This window comes from Parasteatoda tepidariorum, chromosome 4 (assembly GCF_982258835.1).
Source record: "Parasteatoda tepidariorum strain Cologne lab strain chromosome 4, Ptep-v5.0, whole genome shotgun sequence".
Lineage (NCBI taxonomy): Eukaryota > Metazoa > Arthropoda > Arachnida > Araneae > Theridiidae > Parasteatoda > Parasteatoda tepidariorum.
Window position 1 is genome coordinate 13,172,100 of NC_141758.1, and position 12,004 is coordinate 13,184,103.

The 12,004-nt window shown below is 35.1% G+C and overlaps 1 protein-coding gene across 2 annotated transcripts in view; it reads left to right on the plus strand.

The window, feature by feature from the left end:
* LOC107438172 (proton-coupled amino acid transporter 1) overlaps window positions 1-12,004 on the plus strand; it is a 48,922-nt gene that overhangs the window by 32,552 nt on the left and 4,366 nt on the right. For both annotated transcript variants that reach the window (XM_087160688.1, XM_087160689.1), the window contains exons 9-10: window positions 3,518-3,705; window positions 8,573-8,701. In XM_087160688.1, the coding sequence (XP_087016814.1) occupies window positions 3,518-3,705; window positions 8,573-8,701 (317 nt within the window). The remainder of the gene's footprint in view (window positions 1-3,517; window positions 3,706-8,572; window positions 8,702-12,004) is intronic.

Sequence of the window (12,004 nt, forward strand, 5' to 3'; positions counted from 1 at the left end):
TTATCAAAATAAAATTATCAAAATTAGTTTATCAAAATAAATTTTGCTATTTAAGAAAAGTAAGTGCTTTCGAATTTCATCTGGTCTTAAAGGGCTAAAGAGTTAAATTGATAAACTAATCAATGAAATCGCTCTCTTTATAAGTTTAGTAGTAAGATGTACAACACATTTTTAAAATATTTAAGATTTAATCTCCAATCTGAATTAAAGGTTTCTTTAAGAATTCGTTTTCATCAAAAAGTGTCAGATGTCTTACTATTTTTGAATTATTAATTTATTTGCCTTAACAGATTTTCAAACTATACTCTATAACAAAAAAATCGACGCAGCAAGAGGGATTGAAACGAAAATTGGTGGATAGGAAGACAATGTACAGTATAGTAAATGATTAAAATTTCAGAACAATTGAATAATTTATTGCAGAGTTACAGTAACAAGTTCAATAAGGTGTTGACCCGCCTCTAGCCTGGATACTAGCTGCCACACGGTGTGGCATAGACCGATAAAGCTCCCGGATGGTCTCTTGCGGTATTTCCAGCCGAATTTGATCCAATTTTCGAACGAGGCTATCAACATTCCGTGGCAGATGCAATCGCCTTCCCATCGTATCCCAGACATGCTCGATGGGAGAGAGATCTGGTGATCTGGCAGACCAAGGAAGAGTTTGACAAGCTTGCAGACAGTTCATAGCAACGCGTGTCGTATGTGGTCTGGCATTGTCCTGCTGAAAAACCAGCCCAGGGCGCTGCAAAAGGAACTGTAGCAAAACAGGTCTTAGGATGTCGTCGACGTACCGCTGTGCAGTAAGTGTACCTCTAATGACGACTAAAGGGGTCCGGCTGTCAAAGGAAATGGCACCCCAGACCATAATTCCTTGTTGAGGGCCGGTGTGGCGTGTAATAGTGAAGGCAGGATCCTTTGCCCTGTGATTCTCCAAACACGTCTTCGATGATCGTCAGGACACAGTTGGAAGCGGGATTCGTCCTCAGTCGGCATCATTCCAGCCATATCTGTTCAAAACATTCATGCATACGAAATTTCAAAGCAATCGGTTGATTGCTTCTTGGCGCGTCGATTTTTTTGTTATAGAGTGTATTTTGTCTAAAATGCGAGTGCCGTTTATACTCTCAAATTATGAAATTAGAATAGCAGAAATATTATATATAAAAAAAGAAACGTATACAGGGTTTGTCCCAAAATTAATGAGACTAGTATGGTTTAAACGGTTTTATTGCTGATTTGTAAAATGTTGTTGTTTTTAATGCCACACCAATACCAGCAATCTTGCCTTGTGAAACTAAGTGAATTTAAGGCAGAGGGTGCGTTTCTTGTTCTTCAGTGACGCCATATATGGCCAAGAATACGACTTCAGTCTCACATTCGACACAATTCGGTTATAGGGCGGACGCATTCATACATCCATCGACAGAACGTAATTTTAAACTGAGTCAGAGAACGATTAATCTCCAATTCAGTACCTTCAGTCAGTGGTATGATTTGTTATGGTAACATGGAGTACTTTCGACTGATTTACCATTCATCTGTCCACATTTACTACACGGGGAGTTTTCTGCCGAAGAGGATCTTATTCACTACCTCTTGGACATAAGCCCACCGCTTTGCCATTAATCGTTATTTATGCAAACATAATACTGACACATCAGCATCTATCTATACGTGGCACATTTGTTAGTGAAATTCATAAGTGTAGTCTTATTTCTCTTCGCAGAAAATGTTTTGCCTGCAGCTTAGTGTGATTTCAGCAGTTAGTCTCACACTTCTTATCTCTGTGTTCCCGACCATTTCTGAATGTCTTGTACTACCTGAAAATGTAGTAGTCTATATTCTTTTGATAATTTTAAACAAAATATGCATTAAAATTCTTTAAATCTATTAGCAATTTATTGACTTGGCAAATAACTCACTGAACTCGCCAATGCCAAATCATAAAATTATGATAAAACAACTGCTTCTGGGTCTATTAAAATGCAATTTTTGACTGTAAATGAAGGTGTATTTAATTGGGAAACAATAATTACGATAAAAAGTACCGTTTTAGAGGCACACAAACTACCAACTCATTGCGCGAAATACTTCAGGCAGCTTGCGTTGACATTTCCAACCATTGCTATTTTCGGTACTTATGAATACCCTATATCTTCCCTTGATAATTGAAACCATTGTTCTGTATCAACCCCGCAGACCTAATCGTGCTTGAATCATGAAATCACGTTGATCCTCATAACCCGCGATATATTTTCTAATTTTTAAAAAAAGTTAATGTTGCATTTTTGAAGCATGAAAAAACAGTGATAATAGTTACTTTTCTATCCTTCTTCTTTCTTTTCTTTCTTTCATTTTTATTTATTTATTTATTTATTTTTTGTTGATAATATTACATTAGTAAAAATATTTAATGATAACTTATGTCCTATTTGTATGAAGCCGTTAAAGATAGTTTCCGAAGCGCATCAAGAAATAATAATAATAATAATAATGAAAAGAAAGAAGAAGTTTGAGTGCTTTAAACTTGTAGCAAAACTTTAATTTTAAACTTTATTTACTCTCTGATTGTAAAATTTCTTTTAAATTTTAAGGGGAACAAACAAAATAAATATTTAAAAATTATAAAAGAAATTCACGAGCTTTTCTCACCAAGGTAAAAAATGTTAAAATTAATGCATTTTTCTTCTTTATCTCTGTATATTTTTATGAACTGAAACAGTACACTGTTGGTAGCTTTTTAAATATTAAAACATTATAAATAAGAAAAACCTTTTTTTCTTTGAGCTGTAGTTTTCCTTCATATTCACATATTCATGTATTATCCTAATTAACCTAAAGAACGCTGGCTAAAGATAGATAAAACTGAACTTAACAGTCATGAATAATTGTTATAAATCCTCAACAGTTATTAAAATAACATCAATCACTGAGAAGACGGCACGAAAAACAGCCAGAAATTGCATAGAGCTTGTCTTACGTGAACATTAGCGCTAACCTTTCTTTCTATAAGCAACATAGCGATAGGTCGGAAAATTTTTGCGCTGAGAATTTCCATTTGCATGAGATTTAGATGGAACCATTGTTGTTGCTACCGTCGTAAGCCATTAGGGCAAAGAATGTGACTGTTCTTCTTTTCCAGTGGCGAAACCTACCGCCAAGAATTTGGCTTCTACACCCACTCGTCACACCGTTTATAAAGTGGACCTATTCATACTTCCATTCATTCATCCACTTGTAATTTTGAACAGAATTAGAGAACGATCAATCTCGAAGTCAGTACCCCCAGATGTATTGTATAATTTGTTATGGGAACATGAAGGCAGGATTCGAACTCCCGTTCTCACGAACGAGAGTCCAGCACCCTGCCAAACAGGCGATCCCTTCCAGAGGAAACCGTTACGTCTTGCAGATGTTTATTATGTTACTTTCTCTATTATGTTAATTGTTTAACAATAATCATAATTTGCAATGTCTACCTACATTATAAATGAGCAAAATATTTATTCTGCAGATTGAGTGAATTAATTCGACTCACATTTGCCGTTGCCGTCTTCCTGACGTATGCTCTTCAGTTTTACGTGCCTCTATCAATCATATGGTCGTACCTGAAAGAGAAGTTTCAGATGGAAGGGAGGTGTTCTTCCAGAGTTCAAACTATTTCTGAACTTCTTCTTCGTACTTTTTTAGTATTTATCACATGTAAGTATGGCTATACTGATTTCGGTACTTACAAGGGAAACGAAACATGCCCGTTGTTTTGGAAAGCATTCATTAAAATAAATTTCGTTCCCTTACAACGTTAAACTGTTTTCTACACTGCTGGCCATCCGAATTGCAACACCAAGTAAGACAAGAGATATCACAACAAAATTTATTTTGTAGATAACATGTTGACCAAGCATCAAATGATTACATTTACAGACTTCTGTGAAGTGTGGTTCCTGCCAAAATCAGTAGCCTGAGTAGCCGCCATTTTTGAAGTTCACCGCTGCCACACACCTTATCATTGATTCAAAGAGACTTTGGATGTGTTCTGGTGTGGCAGCTGGGGATGTGATCTGGGTCAATCGTTGAGCAATCATGGACCACATGCTTTCTATCGGCGAAAAATCCGGAGAGCGAGCTGGCCAGTAAAGCAATTCAATCTGGCGATTGACGAAGAACCCTTGGACAATGCGTGTCACGTGTGGTCGCGCATTATCCTGTTGAAATATGACTGTGGGCAAGCTCTGAAGGTAAGAAAGGAGAACTGCCTCCAGCATAACGGAGATGTAGCGCTGGCTGTTTAAAGAACCGGCAATGAGTACTAGAAAAGTGCGAGAGTAATATCCAATACCGCGCCATACCATAAGACCCGGGGCAGGACCAGTGTGGCGGTGCATAACGCAGCTGTTCAGTATCCTCTCTCCACGGTGTCTCCAGACTCGAATGCGACCATCGTGGTGTTGCAGACAGAAGCGTGACTCGCCAGTAAGAGAATTTCATTCCATTCTGTCGTCCACATCCTTTTTTCCTCGCACCATTGGCGGCGGAAGCGTCTAAGATTCTGCGTCAAGGGTAGACGAAGCAATGGACATCTTGCGGACAGACCACTCTGCCGTAAACAGCGTTGAATGGTACACGCAGACACTGGATGATGCGTTACAGACTGAATGTGCTGTGCTATGGTTTGTGATGTGACTGAGCGATCAGTCACTGCCATGCGCACGATCGCCTGTCATCACGTGAAGTGGTGTGCTGAGACGGATTCAATCGAACGCGTCGGTCCGTCCTGCATCCAACGATCACATATCCGCATTACAGTTGTTTGGTTTCTTCTAACACGACTACTGCTTTCCCTGAAAGATAATCCACAATCTCGGTAGGCCACTATCCTTCCTCTGTCGAACTCGGATACTTGATGAAAATATGATCGCTGTTTTCTACGTGGCATAATTAATCGTTTTTGAAAAAAACTCAAGAAAAACACAAATGCCGAACTTGATATTGTCGAAATCTCCGAACATTAAATAGCACTTTGAAGTGGAGCCACAGGCGCGCGTAATGAGCGTATGCGCTGAAATTCTAATCATTTGCATATCTCACCTCCGCTAATGCATGTTGTAAATTTCATGTTATTTGCATGCTTCCTTCAGAGTGTTGCATTTACGGTGGCGAGCTGTGTAATTAAATCAAACTGTCACCCAGCTTCAAGGAGGAACTTTTTAAAAAAAAAGTTAAACTCGGATTTTAGCTATTTGAAATGTGATTTTGTCTCATGATTACTAGTTAACGGATTTGCAGAAAAAACACCGTCAATTTCGAATACTAGCGAAGAAAAGATGTCTAAATTAGGGAATATAAAAAAAAAAATTATAAGAATTTATTTACATTTATCTAACATAAGTAATTTTCCTTAAAATGGCACTAGTGCTGAAAATAAATTTTCTACATATCCTAATAAATTTTCCCCTCTCACTTTCACCTCATAGTCATTAGGCAGCGAATATTTATACAAGTACTTTACATATCAAACACTAGGGCACTAAAACTGTGTAAAGTAGAAAAAAATCTTAAAATTATTTTAAAGACCTTTATTATTTACAACATTTCAAAATCTAAATACCATTTTATCTATCTCTATCATTCACAACGTTTCAAAAAAGTATTAGAATCATTATATATTGTAGAATCATTATATATATAGTAGAATCATTACTGAATCATTATGTATACAATTATATGTTCCAAACGAATCTAAGAATAATTTTAGATATCTCTACTAATTAAAACAGTTCTAAAACGAAATATTAAAATCATTTCAGATATCTCTATTTACAATGTTCCAAAAGAAAAAACTTAGAATCATTTTAGATATCTCTACTATTTACAAAGTTTAAAAAAATAGTACATTTGAAAAAAAAATCTTTTTCTGTAGAACCTGATGAGATTTCACCCCATACCCTATAGAACTTAGAAATAAATATACACTGGTTATCATAAATTAAGGAAAATTCACAAAAATCGCGATAACTCAAGAAATTACACATGGAATTTTATGAAACTTACCCACAATATACAACACATAGTAAGGTATTAAACAACATAAAAAGAAATTATCAGACATTAATAGTAGTATAGAAATTAGCACATGTATAAAATAAACAAATTGGAAGTATCGGTTTGCAATAGAAAAAGTACCTTTAATATGGAATATGATTGCCTCTAGAAGCAATACAGCACAAACAGCGATGTGTGATGCTTTCAATTATGCGGTCTATCAGTTCAATAGGAAGTGAGAGCCATTGCTCTTGTAAAGCAGTTGCAAGCGTGGCAAGGGTCTGAGGGGCGGATTGATGGCAGATACACGCCTCCCTAGAGCATCCCAAACGTGCTCGATAGGATTCAAGTCCGGGGATCGAGCTGGCCACTCCATGCGAGTAATTGTTTCCTGTTGAAGATAATCATCAACAATGCGAGCTCTGTGTGGTCTTGCATTATCGTCCTGTAACAGGAAGCAATCACCAATTGCCCCGGCATATGGGCGCACATAAGCATCAAGGATGTTGTCTCGATAAACCTGAGCATTCACGGTTCCCCTTGGAAAGACATGGAGGTATGTGCGCCCTCCTAAGGATATGCCTCCCCAAACACAGACACTGCCTCTTCCGTATGCATCTCTTTCACGGATGTTTGATGGATGATAACGGGTCCCAGGTTCTCTCCATATCAAATAACGTCTACTGTCACTTTCTAGACTAAACCTGGACTCATCCGTAAAGAGAACAGGCCTCCATTGATCTGACGTCCAGTGGACATGTTGTCGGGCCCACTGCAAACGGTCTCTCCTATGGCGTGATGTGAGCGGCACGCAAATGGCTGGTCGTCTCGCATACAGACCACCTTCGTGGAGCCTTCTGCGCACAGTTGACGTTGACACCAACCTTCCGGTGGCTGCAGCAAGAGAGGATCTAAGATGTGTCGGAGTAGCGGTTCTATTCCTGCGTGCACTTAATGTCAAATATCGGTCATCGGCACTGGTCGTAACAGTTGGCCGTCCTTGACTGAACCTCCTAGATGCCGAATCTGTGGTTTGAAATTGCCTCCAAAGTCTATGAACCACAGATGGACTCACATTTAGCCATCTGGCCACTTCTGATTGACTCTGCCCTGCCTCTAGTCTCCCGATGGCTCTCCATCGTAGTTCTTCAGGCAAATGATGCCTAGAGGTCATTATTACGAATTGGCTATCTCAGATTTTCAATGTCGCAATCACAGTAAAATTTGTGTGCTTTCTCTCAAACTTGGACTTTTATGCTCCAGGCAGATGACGTAAGTCGAGTGCAGCGCCACTAATTTGCATATTGCAATTTTACTCAGCTACTCTTAGTGGACAACATATGCAAATTTTGCACGGTTTGGCTTACTTTTGAAAGAGTTATCGCTATTTTTGTGATTTTTCCTTAATTTATGATAACCAGTGTATAAGGACAAGTAAAAGCTGAAAAATATGTCTATATTTTTCTATCTGATTAATATGTGTGGGAACAAAGAAAAGAGTCAAATGTAGTCAGATACTAGAGTCAATAATTATGTTTTTAAATTTCAGCTATTTTGAACTAATGTGCTTGATCCGTGTACTCGACGTAAATTTTTTTTAATACAAGATTCACCAAAAATTAAATAAATAATATTATTAATAAAATACTGATATTTTTTTTATTTTCTTTTGTATACATACTATGTTTCCATTCAAATAATTTTGATGTAAGATAATTTTCATGTTGTTTTTTATTAGATATGCTAAAAGTTTAAATGATATGCCATAAACCATTTGGTTTAACAGCATTAAACAAAAAATTGAAACTGTTTGTAAAAACAATTCTAATGCATACACACAAAAATATCACTCAAAATTTTTAAAAAAATTGCCCAGAATCCTTAATAAATTTATGAGTGTAAATAATAATCTACAAGCAGAAACAAAATAAAGTTAAGAAAAATTATAAAAGAACAATGGCTTCCCGCAAATTCAGAACTGACTGAAGCGCCACTTTAATCACTGCTATGAAGTTCAAAATTTTCTACCATTTAAAACATTTACGGAAAAATCTTCTGTTAAATTAAGACAGACAGAATGCCTCCTAAAATTGAAAGCCTACACACAGCTTCTTAAGCAGTATGATCTGACCTCTATGAAAATAATTCAGAACGAAAGAGCCATTTATTTTAAAATCTAGTATAACTAAGAAAGTGGTAGCAAATATATGTCTGAAAATGTGTTTAGTTTATGAATATAATTGGTTTGTCTTATTTTCTTGTCAACCACTACAGATTCAATTCTCAAACATATATGAAAAATTTATCGCAAGTACATTATAAATAGAATTCGGGTTCATGTGCACAACTGGTTCGCTTTTTCATAAGAAGTCTGAGCAGACTTCTTATGAAAAACCTTGAGTGATGAGTGAGAGCGTTATATATATTATCACAAAATTAAAACTTGGATGCCATTGAAATAAGATACGTAATACATAGCCACCTGACATGTTGATTATGTTGCCTAATTTTTTTTTTCAATTTACAGGTATAATGGCCATTGCTATTCCTAATTTGGAATTATTGATTTCATTGGTGGGTGCTTTGGCCAGCAGTTCACTCGCTCTCATATTTCCACCAATCATTGAACTTGTTACATCATGGAATACCTGTATGAGTAAGTATACCATTATATCAGGGTTTAAGCTGAGTCTAAAAATTCATTAGCAAAAAAGCTAAAATCTGAAAAAAAGTTTTAGCAAAATGCTAAAATGCCATTAGGCTTATAAAATTACTTTGTACCAAACAAGTACTGTAAGTTATCTGACAAAGAATAGCTTAATGTACAAGAATATAAAAAAGAATACCTATAACAAAAAAAAACGCATTTATTATTTATCAAAACATTTTGGTTTATAATTAACAATCTTCCTTTCTTTCATGTTTGCCCATTTTACAAATGCTTCTTGAAAGTTAAATGCACTTTCAGGGCCCTCAATATTAATCATTAACAAATTGTTTACATGGTTGATTAACAACCTGTTTCGAATATTAGTTTTAATCAAATTAAGGCAGCTAAAGCCCCTTTCACAGTCAACAGTGAGCATTGGTATTGTTGCACAATACTCCGTAACAGAAGTTATTAATGGGTACTGTTCAGACACATCATTGGTATATAAAAATAAAAGTAATTCGTTAAATGACATGTTTTTACATCGTTGCATTAAGATGTGTTTAAATAATCCCCATTCACAAAGTAATTCAGTTTCTGTAAACTGAAAATCTTTTCTGGGAGATTCCGAAAACAAATTGAAAATGCAACGGATTTCCTTTACACCATAATGCTGTAATTCTTCCGAACTATGGGGCATCCTGCTAGGTATAAATATATTGAACATTTAGATTTTATCCAAATCTCCCAATCTATCAGTAATATTTTCAATGATACAGTTTAAAAAATTGTGCATCAAATTGCGGAATTTTTCCCTCTGTTTCAGTCCATCTAAAATTATATGGCCCTGAAACTCAAATTTTTCACTTTCCTTCTTAGGCACATCATCTAAAAAACTCATATAATGAGTGCCGGTGCCATTTTTTATTTCTTCTAAACTTGAAATACAAGCCTTCACACTTGATTGAACATATTCAAAATTTAAATTAGATTTTTGAAATATGAGGCTTAATTTATTAATGTTGAACATGATATCATTCATGATGGCAGTGGTTGCTAAAAACAAAAAAGTAGTTATATTTTTTAACAACCCTTGAGCAACAGGACGTTTGTCTTCCATTAAAACACTAACAAGAGCTTGCCAGTTGCAATCCAGAGCTGTAACTGAATTCCCCAAAGACAACCACCGAGTTGTTGATAACTTTATGAATTTCCTTGATTTTTGTTCAAGGATATCTTGAACATTCTTCAATCGCCTGGTATTTGCAGGGGAGCATTCAAAATAAGAGTGAATTCTTTTTATTATGTCCTGAAACTTTACCAGGTAAGCATTCTCAGACGCTGCTTGGCTCACTGCTAATGCTAACCTATGTGCCACACAATGTACTGAAATTAAATGCGGATTTTGGTTTTTGAACAGAGCAGCAACCACCGCTCCAACACCAGTCATAACGCTAGCGTCATGGTTCTTCTTGCGAAAGATATTTAGATTTTTTCTCCTTCTTGTTTCATCAAGTTTTTTTCATGGATGTTAGCGTCATGGTTTTTCGCGGAAGCTTTTTTTTTAATGGAATTTAGTAAAATCTTTTAGCAAAAATGCGAAAATGCTTTGTTGAATTTTAGCATTTTTGAGGGGTCTTTTCGCATTTTGCGAAAAAAGCTACCGTAGCGGAAACCCTGCATTATATATATATATATATATATATATATATATATATATATATATATATATATATATATATATATATATATATATATATATATATATATATATATATATACGTCAAACCCCGCTATAGTGAACCTTCAAGGGACTGAAATTTTGGTTCACTATAACCGGGAGTTCACTATATCCGTTACGCAGGCAATTTCACTAATGGTTCCCAAACTCCTCCCCTTTATTACATTATATTCATATAAATGACTGAAAAATATTATGTAGTGGCAAAAAATGTGTTATTTTTCATCACTCTTCGTCTTGCGTACAAAAAAAATTTGTAATCTCTAGCTGATGAGTAATCCTCAACATCAGATATGGAAACACTTCCCGACTCTCAAATAATTTTTCCTGAATTTCTGTTAGTCCGCTTTTTGAACCTGTCTAACCTGCCATTCTAGCACATAAAAGTAGTTTCTATAGATGGTTTTAAAAATCGGTATATGCATTTATTTTGAAGTAGAAATTTCAAAATTATTTGCGAAGAAAATGGGGGGAGGAATAAGTCGAAGACAGAAAAAGGTTCATTATATCCAACTTCCTCACTTTTTTGGTTCACTATATCCGGGAGTTCACTATAAGCCGTGTTCACTATAGCGGGGTTTGACTGTATATATATATATATATATATATATATATATATATATATATATATATATATATATATATATATATATATATATATATATATATATATATATATTACAATGTGTTATTCTTCCAGTTTCCTGTCAATTTTTGCTCCTATTCGTCCTGACATCTAAAGTTTTCCGAATTTCAGCCCCGATTTCAAATCTGTAATCAGTAATCATTTTCTCACTACAAGCTACAGTTTTTAAGCAATTCAATAATATATTCCTAACAAAGATATTTTTAAATTTACTTTAGTCAGTACTAAATGTCCCCACTTTTCTGATAAGTTGGGAGTGGTATGAAGAAGGCGATAAAGTACTTCAGAGTATGATTTGTTACGTTACGGTCAAATGTTTTTTGTCTCAAGTATTATTTTCAAAGGAGCAGACAAGTGTATTTATATGTATGTAGATCTATACGTTCATTATACACATTCAGACAAAAAAATTAACTAAGCAAAAAAAAAAATCTGTAGCGTTCAAAGCAAAACTAATTTGAAACTCTCACACCTGATTCAGTATAAATGCAAAAAATTTGTCTCCTCATATGTCCCCAAAAAATCCCCACAGTGTTGCCAATAATTCGGTATTAATCAACACTAAGCAATGCGCGCGTGATAAGCGTGCGCGAAACTGAGAGGTATCATTTAAAAAAGGTAAAAAAATTCGTTTAAGCAAACACATTTTTAAAACTTGAATTCATCAAAACAAATCTTTTAATCGCGGCCAATTCATAATCAGAATTTACCGTTTTTAAGCAATATTCCACATCCAGTTTGATATTTACTTTATTTAATTATACTATTTAATTATAATCTTTCAATTACCATTGATTTGAAACCATTTAGATTTATAAAACCGAGTTTCAAAAGTACAACTATATGCATAATAAATACGTGATTTCAGATAGCTTTCAAAATGCTAATATGAAGATATGGCCCTTGCATGCCATTTAAATAG